Source organism: Pollicipes pollicipes, unplaced genomic scaffold (genome assembly GCF_011947565.3).
Source record: "Pollicipes pollicipes isolate AB1234 unplaced genomic scaffold, Ppol_2.1 Scaffold_4740;HRSCAF=5597_pilon_pilon_pilon, whole genome shotgun sequence".
NCBI lineage: Eukaryota > Metazoa > Arthropoda > Thecostraca > Pollicipedomorpha > Pollicipedidae > Pollicipes > Pollicipes pollicipes.
In genome coordinates this window covers 35,844,164-35,862,024 of record NW_023596545.1, presented here as the reverse complement: position 1 = coordinate 35,862,024, position 17,861 = coordinate 35,844,164, and the positions used below count along the sequence as shown (strand labels likewise).

General features: G+C 52.3%; 1 protein-coding gene across 2 annotated transcripts in view; it reads right to left on the bottom strand.

Moving 5' to 3' along the window:
• meigo (Solute carrier family 35 member B1 homolog meigo) overlaps positions 1 to 10,991 on the bottom strand; it is an 82,818-nt gene extending 71,827 nt beyond the window's left edge. Inside the window, exons 1-7 of one of the 2 annotated variants that reach the window (XM_037221424.1) lie at positions 10,633 to 10,991; positions 9,566 to 9,669; positions 8,963 to 9,093; positions 7,522 to 7,707; positions 4,282 to 4,408; positions 3,940 to 4,046; positions 2,249 to 2,402 (exon numbers count right to left, since the gene is read on the bottom strand). In XM_037221424.1, the coding sequence (XP_037077319.1) occupies positions 2,249 to 2,402; positions 3,940 to 4,046; positions 4,282 to 4,408; positions 7,522 to 7,707; positions 8,963 to 9,093; positions 9,566 to 9,669; positions 10,633 to 10,715 (892 nt within the window). In that variant the 5' untranslated portion in view covers positions 10,716 to 10,991. The remainder of the gene's footprint in view (positions 1 to 2,248; positions 2,403 to 3,939; positions 4,047 to 4,281; positions 4,409 to 7,521; positions 7,708 to 8,962; positions 9,094 to 9,565; positions 9,670 to 10,632) is intronic. The other variant, XM_037221425.1, reaches the window with a different exon arrangement.
• Between the last annotated feature and the right edge of the window lie 6,870 nt (positions 10,992 to 17,861).

Below are 17,861 nucleotides of genomic sequence, written 5' to 3'. Positions count from 1 at the left end.
CGTCGATCCGAGCCATGTTGCCCACGTGACTACCCACGCTCAGCTCGGCACAGCCCAGCTGCGCATCGGCTGAAATCCCTCCCCATGAGAGGATCATTTGTTCAGGGGTTTGTAGCCCGTGTCACACAGGCCGTGTCCAGATTCTGGCATGTCACCACCTGATGCAGGGCTTCGTGTGTCTGTTTCCCCTATCTCGGCATCCACAACGTTGTGCTGTGTCTGCCGCTCCTGACCCATTTGTCTTGTCCCTCAGCTGGCATGCGCTATCTCCGCCCCAGCTAACGCGCCTCTCCCCGCCGCCCCTGACCCATGTGTCTTCTGTCACTTAGCTAGCATGCGCTATCTCCGCCCCAGCTAACGCGCCTCTCCCCGCCGCTCCTGACCCATGTTTTCTGTCCCTCAGCTAGCATGCACTATCTCCGCCCCAGCCAACGCGCCTCTCCCCGCCGCTCCTGACCCATGTTTTCTGTTCCTTAACTAGCATGCACTATCTCCGCCCCAGCCAACGCGCCTGCCCTCCCCCGTCGCTGGTCCACAGTTTCAGACTACCATCGATCGCCCGTGTAAACAGGGTGTACATGGCGGAGTTTACGCCGTTCGGCACTTCGAAACAAAGCAAAATACTGAATGACGTTCCCATGACGAACGTTACGTCTTCTATGTAACAACGTGTAGGGATAGTGTACTGCACTGCGCTTAAGTCATCAAACGGCATCATCTCCAACGATGCCATTACAGTACTTCATATGAGCCAGAAAGGCCTTGAGCTGTTGGATTTTTAGCATTTTGAGTTTTGATGCTGCTGATGCTGACCGTCGGCATACCAAAAGGCGCTGATCACACGACCATGCATCCTCCCGGCAACTTCACTCGTTTCTCTCACATAAAATTAACCACTACTATGGCAAGTTTTAACGCTTATGTCGTCAGGGCAACCACCCATAGAAGTTTTGGCTGGACCACGTCAGTTTAGAATGTGGTTATCTACAGCGTTCCCTGGTGATACGCCTTAACATCATCGTGCTTGCGCCTGATTTACTCCTATACAACACTATCGCCACTGGATCCCAAATGGCAGTCCGACTTCGGTATACGTCACCGCCCTAAGCTGACCGTTACGTTCAGTTTTTAATAACATGCCCGCACATTACGAAATGCACTGCTTGTCCTCAGGCTTGACAGCGCCGCTCCTTTATCAAAGGTCGTCATATTTACGCCGGAGGGCTGTCGTTCAAAACTGCATAACGCATCAACAGACTTTTTCTCACTATCACTATTCTGCCAGGAAACAGCGGGGCATGCATCCGTTCCCCCTTCCGGCAATTCTACGCTGGCGCGCACCACCACCATGTAGACATCACATAAGCAGACCACATTTTGTGTTCTTCTGCCGAACGGCTGAAGACAAATACAACTCGACTACAGATAAAACGGAACAGCTTAATCGAACCCAAGCTAACAACAGTTCATCCAACTAATCGCGGTTGGATATCCCCCACCTTCTTATACTTGGCGCATGTCTTATGAAAGGGAGTTACGTATTCTCACTGCACAAGGAACAGCTTGGCACAAGTTCCCTGGTCGGCATTTTTTGCCCCTAGGTACAGCACGTATGACAATGGGACACAATAACGAAACGGTCACGTTCGCTGTCGTTTTACGGGTGCCGCAACGCTACGGCTTATGTAACTGCTTGCGTACCATGACCAAAATTTACGTAATATCCTCCGTGGTCACACCACCCCGGTCCCTTGGTTCCCAAGACATGTTAGGTCGGCTAATCATCGGCTGCAATGGTCACGACTGGGGCAAGGAAATTCACAAAAAAGACAGCCGGCTGCCGAGGTCACTGCTTTGCGGCAGGAGACGGAGGCCACACGACGGGGTCGGAAAGGGGGCATGGGCCTGAGGAACTGTCCCGACGGGTCACTGACTTGTGACACATGTCAAAGATGCGATTGGGGGTGAAGACCCTAACGGAGACCACCGACCTACGACATGGCGTCAATGATGCGTGACAGGAGTCAATAAGCCAACTCTTCCACGCATCACTCACGTCAGGCCATGCGTGGCACACGTGACGTTTGTCGTCACCACGCATGCCGGGAATCTCTCTTCCTGACAAGTCATATTTTTATGACGGGGCCAAAGACGCACGGTGGCAGGCCGTCGACCTGTGACGGGCGTCAACATGCTGGTGACAGCCGCCATCGGCCTTGTATCGGACCTCAGACAGGGGGCCACTGACCTGCGAATACAGCCGTGGCGCCCAGCCACTGACGCGAGCTGAGCGAGTTGCCGAACAAAAACACGGAGCCGAGCACGGTGAAGAACTTGCGGGTGGTGGTGATGATCGAGCAGGGCAGCGGGCCAAATTCGCTGATCGTCATGAAGATAAAATACTGCGAGAGCGGAGAGCGATGTCAGACGACGGAGCGGCCTCTCGGTCGCCGGTGATCGCCACCCGACCGGCAAGGCCAGTAGCGGCACAGACATCCTGTGAGAAACATCACAGCCAACCGCCAGCAAGTGCTCCAGGCACGACTGACGCAAATACATCGCAAAAATAGATACACAGAGCCCTGAGACCCAGAAACGGAAAGAGACAAGGGCGCGGCAGCTCTTTGAGCCATAATAGATGGCGTGATAGCTCCTTGAGCCGTAACGGATGGTATGACAGCTCCTTGAGCCATAACAGCTCCCGCTGCGATAAAACCGTTCAAGCAGTGCCGGTGCTTTGACGCTGAAAGGTGTCATTCCAAATTCAAAGAGGCAGCACACCATTAGTGTGCGAATCCACTGTACCCAAGAATACAAAAGCACCGCTATTTGTCACATCTGATTCGGCACGCGGCATCATGCGCAAGAATGGGAGATTGCGGGGTTTACACAGATATTACAGAGGGCTGTTATAGCGGCGAATGGCTTCAGGGCCCTGGATTTGGGCCCGTCTTAAACCTGTCAATCAGCGAACAAGCCAGCCACACGGAGCTGGCCGACGACCGGCCTGTACTGGAATGGATCCCGCAGACATTCGCACGCAGGCAGTGATATTGTTGGCCTCATAGCTACTTGGATAACCACACTTGTTAGGGGGTCCAGCGCCGCTCATCTCATCCAAGGTCATTTGGCCTTGCGATCTCTTACGCGGTTCGACGCAGGGGGACGGAAGGCGAATACTTTGGCCAGTAATCATATCTCAACCCAGTGGAGACTCGGAGAGCGGTTGCTGGGAGGGCGCTCTCCAGCACTTGACAACCCCCACCAACTTCTTGAATAATAAGACACCATCCAACCCAGTGATGCGTGCAGCTTTGGCCAGCCTTTTCAGACTCCAAAATGCATGATCGGGCTCATAAACATAAACTTATTTCATGCATTGGGTGACCAACGTGGACTTCATAGCGTGGTACGCAGTGATAACCAGCCCCGGGCGAAAGCATGTGGTACATCATGTGGCACATCATGTGGCCGGGCAGCATCCGCTCATGACCAGTTGCGAGCGCCGGACACCACAAAGACGAGCTTCCGTCTCGTTACGGACACCACGTCAGCGGTTCAGTCACTGGAAGCCAGAGAGCTGAGAGGAGGCAAGGCCATTCTACCCCAGGGTTGGGCGGTGGTAGGCGCTCGTCGGCGGACCGTTGGACGCGCTGGTCCGTCCAGTGGCGCACCGCTGGGCGGTGGCAGCGTGTCTCGAGTCGGTTGGGCAGTGGTCCCTCGCCCCATGGCGGACCGTTCGACAGACCGGCCGGCCGGCGCTCGGTCTCCAGTGGGGCCGCTGGGCTGCGGCGTCCCATCTGGGGGCCTCTACCAGCGTGCTGCGTCTACGGCGCACTGCTGACCGGCGGCTCTACGCACTGCTAGCCGGCGACTCTACGCCTAGAGGTGAGCTGGATGACGCAGACTGCACCTGGTGGCCGCCGCCCGCCAGCTCACCTGGCCCAGGGCCGAGGCTATGGAGAAGCTGACCAGCTCGCCGGCTACGTGCGGGTGGCGCTGCACGAAGCCGATGAAGCCGAACAGCTCACCCGTCACGACTAGGGCTGAAAGCGAGCCAGCCGTGAGTGGAGACAGCTCTTCGCCGGGACACCGGTGACTGCGCGCGGCAGCAACACATGGTAACGGTGACTGGGGAGCGCAGCGACGACGGCGGCGGTAACCGGAGACGGCATCGACAGGAGGCCACAGTGACAGAGAAAATACCGAGGGGAACATCTCGCAGCGTGAAAACAAGCAGGATAGACTGTTATACCATCGGACCTGCCGTCTCCGACCTACCGACGCTGAGGTACATCACGCCCCAGAGATTCATGTGGTACATCATGTGACCAGAGCTGCTCTTGTACTCCGTCTTCATCCGCTCCTGAAGCGCACCGGTCAGCCCGTCCATCGCCAGCGACAGCAGCTGGGTACAGACAGTCTGCCGTTAGCGATAGCAGCTGGGTACAGACAGTCTGCCGTTAGTGACAGCAGCTGGGTACAGACAGTCTGCCGTTAGCGACAGCAGCTGGGTACAGAAAGTCCGTCGTCAGCGACAGCAGCTGGGTACGGAGAGTCTGCCGTTAGCGACAGGTACAGACGGTCCGTCGTCAGCGACAGCAGCTGAGTACAGACAGTCTGCCGTTAGCGACGGGTACAGACAGTTCGCCGTTAGCGACAGCAGCTGGGTGCAGACAGTCTGCCGTTAGCGACAGGTACAGACGGTCCGTCGTCAGCGACAGCAGCTGGGTACAGACAGCCTGCCGTTAGCGACAGGTACAGATAGTCTGCCGTTAGCGACAGCAGCTGGGTGCAGACAGTCTGCCGTTAGCGACAGGTACAGACGGTCCGCCGTCAGCGACAGCAGCTGGGTACAGACAGTCTGCCGTTAGCGACAGCAGCTGGGTACAGACAAACTGCCGTGAACGACAGGTACACACAGTCCGCCACCAGCGACGGCAGCTGGGTACAGACAGTCAGCCGTCAGCGACAGCAGCTGGGTGCAGACAATCTGCCGTCAGCGACAGGTACAGACAGCCCGCCGTCTGGTGGATATAGACAGTCTGTCGCCAGCGACAGCAGCTGGGCACAGACAGTCTGCCGTGAACGACAGGTACACACAGTCCGCCGCTAACGACGGCAGCTGGGTACAGTCTCTCTGCCGCCAGCGATAGCAGCTGGGTGCAGATAGTTCGCCGTCAGCGACCGCAGAGGGCATAGGCAGTCTGCCGCCAGCGACAGTAACTGGGTACAGACAGTCTGCCGTTAGCGACAGGTACAGACAGCCCGTCGTCCGCGACAGGTACAGCCTGCTGTCAGCGACGGCAGCTCGGTACACACAGTCTGCCGTCAGTGACAGCAGCTGGGTACAGACAGTCTGCTGTCAGCGACAGCAGCTGGGTACAGACAGCCTGCCCTCGACGACAGCAACTGGGCACAGACCCTCCGCCGTCAGCGACAGCAGCTGGGTAGACAGTCTACCCTTGGCGACAGCAGCTGCGTACAGACAGCCTGCCATCAGCGACAGGAGCTAGGTACAGGCAGTCTGCCGTCGCGACATCAACCGGGTACAACTGGGTACAGGCAGTCGGCCCTCAGCGACAACAGCTGGCTACAGACAGTCTGCCGACGGCGGGAACAGCTAGACAGTTATGTCATCGAGATGGTCATGCACCGGCACCGTACCAACGACGGTAGCTGGACACATCATTATCAACAGCACAATGCCAACAGCGGCTGGAGAAACAGCGCCCGTTAGCAGAAGCCCCGTCATCATAACAAATCCGCACATAAATCCGGCAACCACGGCAACCGGGTATTATACTTTTTACAGACGTCAGCCAGCTTGGCCACTGCACATGCAGCTGGCTGTGCACGGAAGCACTGCACGACTTACGTAGTTATGTAACGGAGGCGGGAGTGGCTACAGAAAATCACTACATATGTGTAGCGGTTAGTTCACAGCAGATACCCTAGACACAGGCATGGTTTTTTTAAACAGAGAACGTGATACTCGTCGTCGCGCCCCTTTCCTGGGGCGCCAGCGACTGCATAGGCCGTATTCACGCTCCGGGTCATGGCGCAACCGGGATTCGAACCCGCGCCCCCACGTGGAAGTCCGACACACTACCCACTTGGCCTCCACGACCCCGCAAGTGATGGTATCTACAAATATGCAAGTCGGTCCTGTCTTCCACAGATAGCAAATTTTCATTTCTAAGCCAATCCGACAGGGCGCAATATGACGAAAATACGTGACGCAGTGCAATACAGGCAATATGCTTACGCAGCATCCAACATACGCTGACATAAACTGGATTTGCCAAAAAAGCTGCTGGAAATAATATTTCGCCCGTAAGAAATTCTTCCACGTTGCCCAGGGCACATGATGACGCACTGAGGCCATCCATGTTCGGTCATCGCTCGTTATCTCAGAGTAATCGAAAACACTAGCGTGTGCACGCAGCTAAAACCCACATCGCCAGTACAACGCGTCAGGTTGGATGTACCATCCGCGGCAGCTCTTACCGTAGCACGCGTAGCCCCAGCACGACACCCAGCCTCACGTACAATAAGGCTCTGCCGGCGTCGCCAGCTGACCAGCAAAATGACAGCCTGAGAGACTCGACATAGGCAAACCAGCGCGGGGGAAAAAATGAGCCAACGTGCTCTAAAAAAAAACAAACAAAAAACGCCGAGGTGACTCGCCCGAGACGATCATACCTGAAACATTCTCAGTACGAAATATACTCTCACCTGCTACCTTTAAGCTCACGAGTTGCCCGGTTTATGCATAGACAGGGCCGTAAAAGTGATCGCGTCTCTTCGTGTTACGATTTGAATAGCTCGATTCATACATTCATACAACCATACTGGGATGACCCGCGGCCAGTGGCAGCGAATTCGCCGGAGGCCGGGTGACGTCAGAGGGCAGGACGGGCCGTATCGGGCACGGCGGTACGTTAAGCTCTCTTCACAAAGTCCTGTTGTTGACCCAGAATTTCAAGATCGGGTAGTGGGATTGCGACCAAAGCAACAAGCACTGCCTGGCACGGGCGCTGCTCCAAGAGATAAATGCAATAAAAACGCTCGCAAAGTACTGAAGCGAAATGAATTCACTGAAGGCCAGGTGACGTCAGAGAGTGGGACGAGCCTTACCGAGCACTGCGGTAAGTTGAGCTCTCCCCACACAATCCTGCCGTTGACCCCGAATTTCACGACCGGGTGGTGGGATAAGAGCCAAAACAACAAGCACCGTCTGGCATGGGCGCTGGCCCCAGATATAAATCCGATGAAAACGTTGAGGGCAAACTAAAAAAGAAGTTGTAACATTCCCGTCAACTGAGCATCAAACCCATTGGCATCTAAGCGTCTCGAGTACATCGCAGCGTGAAGGATGTGGTAGCCATGGATCAAATACCAGGCCGTAACATAAAGCAACAACCCCGCGTTACAAACGGCTGACTGGTGGACGTTTCCCCAGCCACGCGTTCAGCAGCACGCCCAGTTCGCCACGCGGCCGGCGGCTGACCGACTCACCAGCAGGACCTCGCCGAGGCCGGCGGCACCCGTATCCACCGTTGGCGCGGAGTCGCGGTACATGAACATGGCCACGCCCACCACGATCAGCAGCACGAACAGGTACTTGCGCAGCGGGTACTGCTTGGCGCCCAGCAGCACGCCCAGCACCATCACCGGAATCGGCTTGCACGATTTGCCCACCACCTGTGACGGCGACAGCGGCGCTGTCAGAGCCGCTCTGCCATCCAGCAGCGCCACACGAGGATGAGTCGCGTCAAGGCGTCAAACCGACTGACCCCACGCGAAATCATCCGCTGCCCATGTCTGGAAAGAAGCGGCATCTTTGCTCACAGATTTTTATGGAATGATTGAGAGGTGGTGCAGTGCAGGGCATTAGTATTACGAATGGAATAGTCCTCCGCCCATCGCCCCCACCTGGTGTGAGAGCAAGTACGCAACGTTTCGGCCGGCTAATCACCCGGCCGGCGTCGCGTCATCCATCGTTGTATACATAATAACACATCAGACGAGGACGACAGCCCAAACAACTATTTCATCCGCTTTGTTCATGTGTCGTTTTTTGTGCCAGATATTCACTTATTACAAAGCGACATTTCCGCAGAGTTTGACCTCGGCATGGACCCTACCACGATGTCCCTACCGCGCGCTGTCAATGTGGCAAAGCCTGTGACGCGAGCGTCTGGGCGCCGTCCGCCCTCGCCCCACTCTCGCTCAGCAAAGGCGGCCCTATTTCCGCCGTTCTACACCTGCAATTCTGTCCTCATGCTACACAAAATAAACCCCGGAAACTTTTCAAGGGACTTGTCTCTTCACAAGGCTTGACTGTGTGTGCTCCTGGGAAATTGCACCGTATCCGCCTGTCCCTATCACAAGCCAAAGCCACGGCACGTGGCCCACACATGAAGTCTTACAATCTTATCGTGAAGGCGTGCACTTCCGCCAAAGACACGTCACCATGACTCGCTGCGCGGTGAAAGCCAGTGAACGAAGTGAATGCAAAAGCCAGGACCGGGGGTCGAGAGCGCGATAACGTGGTGCGGCGAAGCTGGCACTAGCGTAGCCGACAGCGAAACACCGCCCGGTCCGTGAGCGTGCATCGGAGATGAGACACTGGTGTCTTCTGGCATGATACTTAAAAGGAACCAGTCAGTTTTGTGATGCCAGCTGAGAGTGATGAGCGATATGCAGTACAGTGTATAGCTTAAGAGCTGGTGATTAGCGTCCGTTCTGCTGCTGCCAACGCCAGCACAGATGGCTGGATAACAGCCATGCTGCTGTATGGCTCCCACAGTCATCAAACTACAAATCTGGCATGGTGAAGATCCAGGCTCCATTTGCTTCCATACACAATCCAACAGCAACACATAAGCTGCACCAGAAGCTGGCATCAAGCAATGACTTGATGCATGTTATCACTCATCAAACTGGATGCACATACCTGGGTGGGGTAGTTGACCCACTGGAGTGCCTTGTTGCTGAACACCATGGCCATGAGGTACGTGAGAGAGGCAGCACCATAGTAGTACGGACTTGTGTTATCCTCTGACGTTCGTAAGACAAATCGGTTCACTGTGTGGTAGCATGACCAAATGTCAGCACCACAAATGGGACAATACAGATACAGATCAGCAACACCACCAGTAAATAACACACAACGCCCAAGTTTCTGACCCCTATCAATACCCTTACACTGACACTGGCATCAGCACATGTGATAAGCTCATGACATACATCAAAACAAGTAAGTTATAAATGTGCACAAGTGGTGTTGTAACCATACTATTTTGTCCAAAACCATCTATGAAGTTTACACTGGTGTTCAGGACTACCTGCTTTATATCAAATGGCTACAGTAACTGATATGAGAATGATCCCTGATGCTGGCACTATGTTATCAGAGATATCACCAGAACTGTGTTTAAATCATATTAATATGGCAGCATTCATCTATATGCAATAGCACCATGCCTGTATCTCATACAAAACATCATACCCACAGCCAGTTTCAAACACTTACAGGAAACAAACCCAGGAAACTTACAAAGTGCAGCATAGATGGTGTTCACCAAGCACTGAAAGCCGACGAGGGCAAGAACATAGGTGAATTTCTCTTGAATGTCACCATACTGGTAAGTTCCTCTGGTTCTGTGGCACAAGAAAATGCACAAATATGTTAATGGCCAAGCAGAGCATCTTTGCACATCACAAGGAGCATATAGTGGAAATGGTAATCTAACAAAACAATTAGAAATAAAGTTATTATAACAACTGATACTCAAATACCAATCACAAGAGATTGAGTAGATAGTTTATAAAAAGTGATAAAAATATAGCTTTGCCCCATGCTGAAAACTAGAAGCATTTGAATTGTTAAAGCCAAAAGGCCCATCATACAGGAAATGCAAACAAGCAAATACACACACAGGACAAAACTATCCACATGATCTGTGTACTTCAGCAAGGCTCCAAGGACTTGTAACTGAAAGTGGGAATAAGCTATAATATAACTGATAGCAAATACCATTGTGATAAAACTGTGACAACTGCATGGTACAACTGCAACAAACTGTGACAACAGCTCATTGTAGGTACTGCCTGGCCAATCATACACACTATAACTTCTTCAAATCCAGAATTTGATCATGGGCTTAGCATGCTAGCATCCCAATGCTCATCTTACTCCACCACCCAGCAGGCATACCAACCACAATACAGTATGAGAGAAATAAAAGAGAATTAATTTCTCAGGAAAAAAGTCTAGACAGATCTGTGAAAAGAAGTGCAGTCAGAATATTTATCACCTAAATTGATGGCGGTCAAAGCCAAAAATTTGTGTTGCACACAAAATGAACATTTTGAGGAAACCACCCAATTTCATACCAAGTCGCTGCTACAGCTCCCAATATCTAGCATGTGCATGTTGGCTTGGGAGGCATGGTGACATATATATATATATATATATATATATATATATATATATATATATATATATATGTATATATATATATATATATATATATATATCCATAGACTACACATGCATCATTGTACAATGCCATACATACACATGGCCAGCCATATGATGTGGGCTGGCATAACAATACTCACATGCGCTCCTGAACAATTCCAAAATAGAAGTAGCACACAAATATTCCACCAGCACAAACACAAAGCTTCAGTTTCTTATTCATCTTGACTGCTGATGGTATGCACTCTCACTGTCAGTTCATCTGTGCGCTTGTGAAACGCGGGCGAAAAACAACTGGCATTACCATATGCTTAGCAATCGCCGTGAAAGAGGAAGCACCGTTTCCATCGGTGTGCGACTGCGCAGCCCATCCAATTGCTTTCCAAGCAGCTAACAGACGCCCACTGGGCTCTCGTTCACTATACGAGATTGTTTTATACCGTTGTACTCAATGCCCTTGCATTACCCCATCCCTCACTGGTTGTCTTTGAAGGAATGATCGTCTTGGGCCCGACAATGCCAATTGCGTTGGAAATGCCTGTCGTGCGTCATATATGTCTACTAAAGTTGAAGACAGGTCGGCTTCCAATTGGCTGAGCAGTTCTCACGAACTTTTAAGTTAACGGGAATGTTCCACATTTAAAGATAGTGAAGTAAGCATCAAATATGTGAAATAAGCTAACAACTTTTTTATAAGAAAGAGGCCAGGGCAGGCGAGGGGCTCAGGAGTGCAGCCAGGACCGACAGTGTTGGCGGTGATTGATGGGGAGCATGTTTGGGGGGGGGGGGGGGCATGTGGGGAGCACGTGTTACGAGTGAGTCCCAGTCCTACTGACAGTGCCTATGCACTGGCGAACTTGTCCGTCCATTTGGGACGTCCGTAAATCTAGCAACATATTAATGTCAGGCAATCAGTTGGATATTGCGGGGTGTCGCGATCGCCTCCAAATTTGGTGCGCAATGCCTTTTCGGCATGTTATTTCGACAGTCATGGGTCGTGAGATGGCATTTTACGTAACTTCCGAGTTACAAGACGCGGAACACGCCAGTTTGATACTGCGGGACGTGTCGATTGCCTCCGAATTTGGTGCGCAAGACGTTCTCAGCGCGCTGATTCTCACAATCATCACTTGTGGGATGGAATTTTACCTAGTTAATTTTATAATTTTATAATTTTTGAAAATAATTTGACTTGTAAATGTCCTCGTTACAAGACGCGAAGCATGCCAATTTGATGTTGCGGGGCGTCTGAGCTGCCCCCAATTTGGAGTGCATGGACTCGCCTTAGTTGCAAGATGCTGCCGGCCTTCGGAGAGCGACGGTCGTTAGCGTGGGTGGACGTCGACGTCGAGGTGGCTCGGCGGGACAAGGAGTGCGGTTGTCCAGTTGTGAGCATTGCTGGGTGAGTTTGGAGGCAATCAAGGCACCCCGCAGTATCAAACTGGCATATTACGCGTCTTGAAACTCGCAAGTTACGTAAAACCCCACCCCACAGCGTATAATTCGCGAAATCAGTGTGTTGTCAAATCAGTGCCCCTGCACACCAAATTTGGAGGCAATCGAGACGCCCCCCCCCCCCCCCCCCCATTATCAAACCGGCGATGTTGCGCGCCTTGTAACACGGAAGCTCCGCAAAATTCCACCCGACTACTTACGATTTTCGAAACCAGTGTGTTGAGAAGCACCCGTACACGATATTTAGAGGCAAGCATGATGCCCCGCAATATCCAACTGACAGTCGGATATCAATCCGCTGTGAGATTGACGGACGTGCTGTTGGGAAGACGAGGGGTGATATTGCAGCATAGCCTAACTAACCCACACATTTAATTTCGATTTAGTTCACTCACTTTTTGTGCAGCGTCCAGCAGGTTTTATTCAACTGAAGTACGCATGATAAAATGATAATTATGGCTAGATGTGGTCTACATAGCCTTAGCATAACCTCAATTATCATCTGGCACATATGACGAAAGGCTTTGGGCAAAACCCAATACAGCGATGGGAACGCCCCATCTGAGATGCTTTGCTGTATTATGAATCATGTTCTAACATGTTTTGGCTGATGTATAAAGATCACGCGAGGATGTTTCAAACCGTATACCACAACCTATGCCTCATTATACTATATGAGGTGTGAATTCGTAGCTCTTCACCTGCAGGACTAAGAAAAAAACTTACTTAAAACGGAGAAAAGCAAATGTCATTAGTACCAGCTGCGTGTACCTTTCCTGATGTATTAACACATCAGAAAAGCAATGCTTCATTTCCGCCGGTCCCCACACACGCCGCAGACATTGGCCCTCCGGTTGGCCTACCCCGCGCTCGCCGACGATTTCCTGTGCACTTGCACGCCGGCCTTCTCTGAGCTCACCACCGGCCCTCTCAGAGTTCGCTGGTGGCCTCATCTGGGCTCGCCGCCAACCTCTAGGAGTACTGCCTCCTCTGCGCTTGCTGCCGGCCTCCTCCGCGCTCGACGCCGACCTTCGCACGTGCTGCCGACCTTCGCATTCGCGTTGACATCCAGCGTACTCGTGCATAAATTGCGATCATGATCTTTACGCCCACAGTCAGCTTCCTTCTTGCTCGCCGCCTACCTCCTCGCGCCTCGCCTCCCCCGCGCTCGCCGTCGGCCGTACCGCGCTCGTCACCGACATCCGCTCTCACCAGTGGCCTCCTGCGAGCTCGTCACCAGCCTCTTCCACGCTCGCAGCCGGCTTTCTCAGAGCTCGCCAGTTACCTCCGCACGGGAAGCTGACCTCATTCGTGCTCGTCACCAGCCTCTGCAACGCAAGCCGCTGGCCTCCTTCACTCTCGCCGCCGGGCTTTTCCGCGCTCGCAGCCCGCCCCCCCCCCCCCCCCCCTCCTCCCTCCCGAGCTCGCCGCCACTCCTTGCCAAAAGGTGGTTGCTTCCACCACATTGGGTAATTCCGAAACTTGTCATGACTATTTTTTTCTCAATGCTCTCCGGAGACTTCCATTACCGGCTACCAATATGAAAGTCAAATCCGAAGGCCCAGACAACCTTGGACAAATAGCATGACGTGTGATCAACTCAGCAGGCCCATGTATTGCACCCGACAGCGCACAAACAGATGCACACAATCGGCATGCGGACATGCGCAATCGAGGCCTCTGCAGAATGCTAATGTATGCAAATGCTCTTGGTGTCCCACTTGAATTGTCTCGGTATCGCATCACCATGGCCCCAGACAACTAAATCCCCTTTCACGAGTCTCTAAGTTATCCGCTCGGACATGCGATGTACCACACGATGTAGGGTAGAATTATTCAATTCAAGCATAGTCTCGATCGACAGTGCGTGGCCACTCGCACACGGAAATGAATGGGAGCACTAGAGCAGTTGCATGCTATTGTCCCAGTCGAATCGTTTTCGGCCTGTCTAGTTACGCCCCTCAGCTGCCGAGTGCATGCGCCACGGCTGAATATCCGCCGCGCGGAGGTCTGCCACACGAAGTCGTTGATACGCCGGCAAGGAGCGCAACAATTGGCACCTGCAGTGACGGACGCTCTGGGCGATTGCGGCCAAATTATTGCGATTTGGCAAATGCTTTTGGGTGAATATTGGTCACCGTTAGGCAGTCCTTGCTCCTGTGGCATTTCAGGAAAGACGGACTGACTCCAGGCACCTCCGACCCGGATAACCCCCGAGGCGGCCAGGGGTAGCGTTTGAAGAAGCCCAAAGAGGGGCAAAGGGCCCACGGGCGCTGAGAGTCAAGGGCCTTATTGGAGGCTGAGGGACTCGAAGGTTAGCCGGAGGCTGTATTTAGGAGACTGTCCCGCAGGGACAGACCCTTAAATGTCAGCCAAAGGGCTCTTTGCGCGGGTCGGGGACCCTGAGTCAATGAGGGCCTCCATGGCATCCAGGCACCCCCACTACCACACAATTGCCTCCGTGTCGGTATGGGCTTGAGGGCTTGTTCCCCAATAGGGATAAGCCCGCGGTCAGCGAAATACATAGGCTGGAGCCCCTGCTGTCTGTCAGGGGGTCACAGTGCCTAACTAGGGGCCCGTGGGGGAAAGGGGGCACGAGTCGGTCAGCGGCAGTTTTCTGAGAACCTCGAAGAGGGGCTTTGATGGTCCCCCGGGACGGACGTTCAGGGTTTGAATAGAGGCTCGGACTAACTGTAGGGATGGGGTCCCGGCCACAGGAACGTACCCTTAAATGCCAATCAGGAGGCCCTTTGTGCCGACCGGGTCCCCTGAGCCGAAAAGGGACTCTATGTTGGTCAGGCACCATCAGTGCCGCACAGTTGACTCCGTGTCGGCATAGGCCTGAGCGTTCATTTCCCAAGCGGGGACAACGCATGAGCCAGCGATTTACATTGGTCAGGGCTTCTGTGCCCGTCAGGGCACACAGTGATCCTATGGTCCTATGTTGACAAGGGCCCAGGTCGTCCAGTCGCTGTGTTCAGGCGCATTAGATCATATCAACAGCCCGTACCCGTGTGCGTTCCGTCCCTTGCAAGGCATACGTCAGCTGCCCCGACCGGCTCGTGTGGGGCGGTGTCCTCGCGGGCGCCAGGCGGCCGCCGCTGGAACTATTCTTTTGGGGCGGGTACCAGGTGTACGGGGCGGCGCTGCTGTCGGTGGTGGATTGGGACGGTAGACGGAGGTGCTAAGATAGTGCCTGCGTAGACTTTACATCAATCGTTGTCATGTTGCATGCAGTTGTTCTATGGTTGATAAAGGTAACGATGATAATTCGTTCAAGCTTTACTGGGTGGGGTCAGCTCCAGCATGGCAGCAGTGTCTTGCTGTTCAGTCGCGTGTGTAAGATGCAGGATTACGGTATTCAAGCCAGCCCACATTTTCCATAAAACAAGCCCAATTTTTTCGAGCCAAGCTATCGTTTTCTTCTCATATAGGCACCATATTTTCGTGACTGGCCTTCACACAGTGTCCATCATGCAGACAACCTCACATTTTTTTAGAGTGGATATAGTGACATTCACTATCAGTGACGTGAGAGTTGCTGAGATAGATCCTAAAAAATACACTCCCCACCCCCAAATGCTCTTCTCACCTCATCAATGCACATAAGCGAAGAGGAAAGAGTAACCCAAGTGAAATCAGGACAATGATCTTAACCATTGGTATGCTAGTTAGTCGGTACCTAAACATATCACTATTAGCATCAATTCAATTTTTTATCCAATAACGTTCTAGAGGCACCTAATTTTTTGTTATTCCAGCTCTTCTATATGTTAAGATGGTCTGTAAATGTTTGACAAATTGTTTTCCAATGATAAATATGCGGCAGCATATTTATAAAAGTACAGGGTGGCCCATACACAAATAAACACATGTTTTCCACAATAATGACAAGTGCACTTATCCCCTAATCATGGCTGTGGTGATTATCCAACACAATCAGCGACAGCGGTAGTCATCAGTGATCCCTTACTAAGATTTACTAGGGTGTTTTTCTTCAGTATCTTTCACCCCATTCTCAGCTTTCCACGGAAAGACAGCTCACTTTTTTAGAAATTTGATCCGAACCCTTTGAATGGATGGATTTCTGGGATCAGCGCTCACGCTAAGCAGTGCTTGTTGTATGCACACTGATCCCTACCATCCGATCGCGCAATTCCAGGCAGCGGCAGAATTTAGTGGCGAAAGCTTAACGTGCCGCAATGCTCGGCGCGGTCCGTCTGGCCCTGACGTGAACTGACCTTTAGCCGCTGCCACCGGCCGCAGGCCGTACCTGTCAAGCGCAAATAGTGAGCGCCTAAAGCGACTCGAACCCACCCCGTCACGGGTGGGTGGATCGGAAGGCAGGCACTCTAACCAACTGAGCCACCGGGTATTTATATATTATTAATTAATTTGTCAACAAATTAAATTGCAATGGGAGGTCATTCAACCGTAGAAAATTAATTTTGAATCTAAAATGAATATAAGATTTTAGTTTCACATCGGGGACCCAAATTCTATTTTCACATCGAGCACGCAAACAAAGTGGCCGATATCCGGGAAAAAATACGTTTAGGTGGTAAGTTAGTTTGGCCTTTTCGGTTCAGCCCCTTACCCGATTTTAGAAAGTAGCGTCCTTGTTTACTATACAGGTATTTCAGGTATGTACAGATTGAGAAACGCCACTCAGACCTACTAAAACATCGACTGACCTCACTGCTAGTGGCCATCCATCAAATGCGTATTTGATGGACAAGTGGCCATGACCTCACTGCCAGTGGCGTAATGTATTTGATGGCTTTAGTTAAGAAAACACCTGGACCGGAGGTTCAAACTACAAGTTAGGTCAGATTCGATACTTCAAGATACCCGCTCAAACTAGATCAGATGGCGTACGGCCATGTTGACGCCACCGAACTGCCCGTCATCAGCAAGCCGACCGCGTCAGCCGCAGGGTCAGAAAGTCGTCACCGCAACCGAAAAGTTGGCAAGACTAGCATCTCCAAAAAGAGTGACATTACTGAAAACTCGACAAAAAGTGGACTGCAGCGACACAAACAGACTGATCATCACCAACCTCGTACAGACCATCAGAGGCCTGAAATACGTCAACCGAAAACACAAGGACCGGCCTGAGTCGGCAGATCCGGACACCCAGAACAATTCGAAGGGTCGCACCAGAAGCTGACGTCAGCGTCAATCTAGGTCCATTTCGCGCGCTCGCAGCGCGGGAAAGCCCACGTAGTGTGTCAGTTGTTTTGTTCAATAAACGAGCATTTTCATCTGCCCCTGAGCTCTCTTCACAACTTTTGGACTCTTAGCTTTATAGCTTTTAGAGACTGACGGATCTCATACAGGGTCCGTTCATTCAATGCCATCGACTGTGTTTTTGCTGAGCACTAAGGGACGAAGAAGCATTGGGGCAAAACGAGCGGGAGGTGGCCTTCTTCTCGTCTCTTACAGCGCACGCGTCAGTGCCCTCCACAAATAGTCCGTTCTGCAGGCCGTCCAAACAAAGGCACGGCCGAGACGCATCTGCGTCCTTCAGCACGACGTCGTTCCACGCGCCGTCTAGGCACCCTAGGGAGCACTTCCAGTAATCCCTCTGAAGCGCATCATAGTTCTGAAGTACCAACCAACACAGTCTTGCCCATGTACGTTCGCAAGTCTCCGAATAAAGCCCCACGTCCGACGTTGCGGTCTCAGCAGGTCGGCGGTGTCGACCCAACGCAAACACTAAGCGATGGCCAGAGAGCGGACGGAAATGATAATGCCTCTGAGAGAAGTACCTTTGAAGGTTTTAGGACGTCAATTCGTGTGGTTGGAAGGCGGTCCAGAAGTATGCTTTACCCGCGTAATTTTCGGCTATTTTCAAAAGGAACGTATTAACCTTCACAGCACTGCGAACGGGTGGGCGCGAAACCATTTGGGG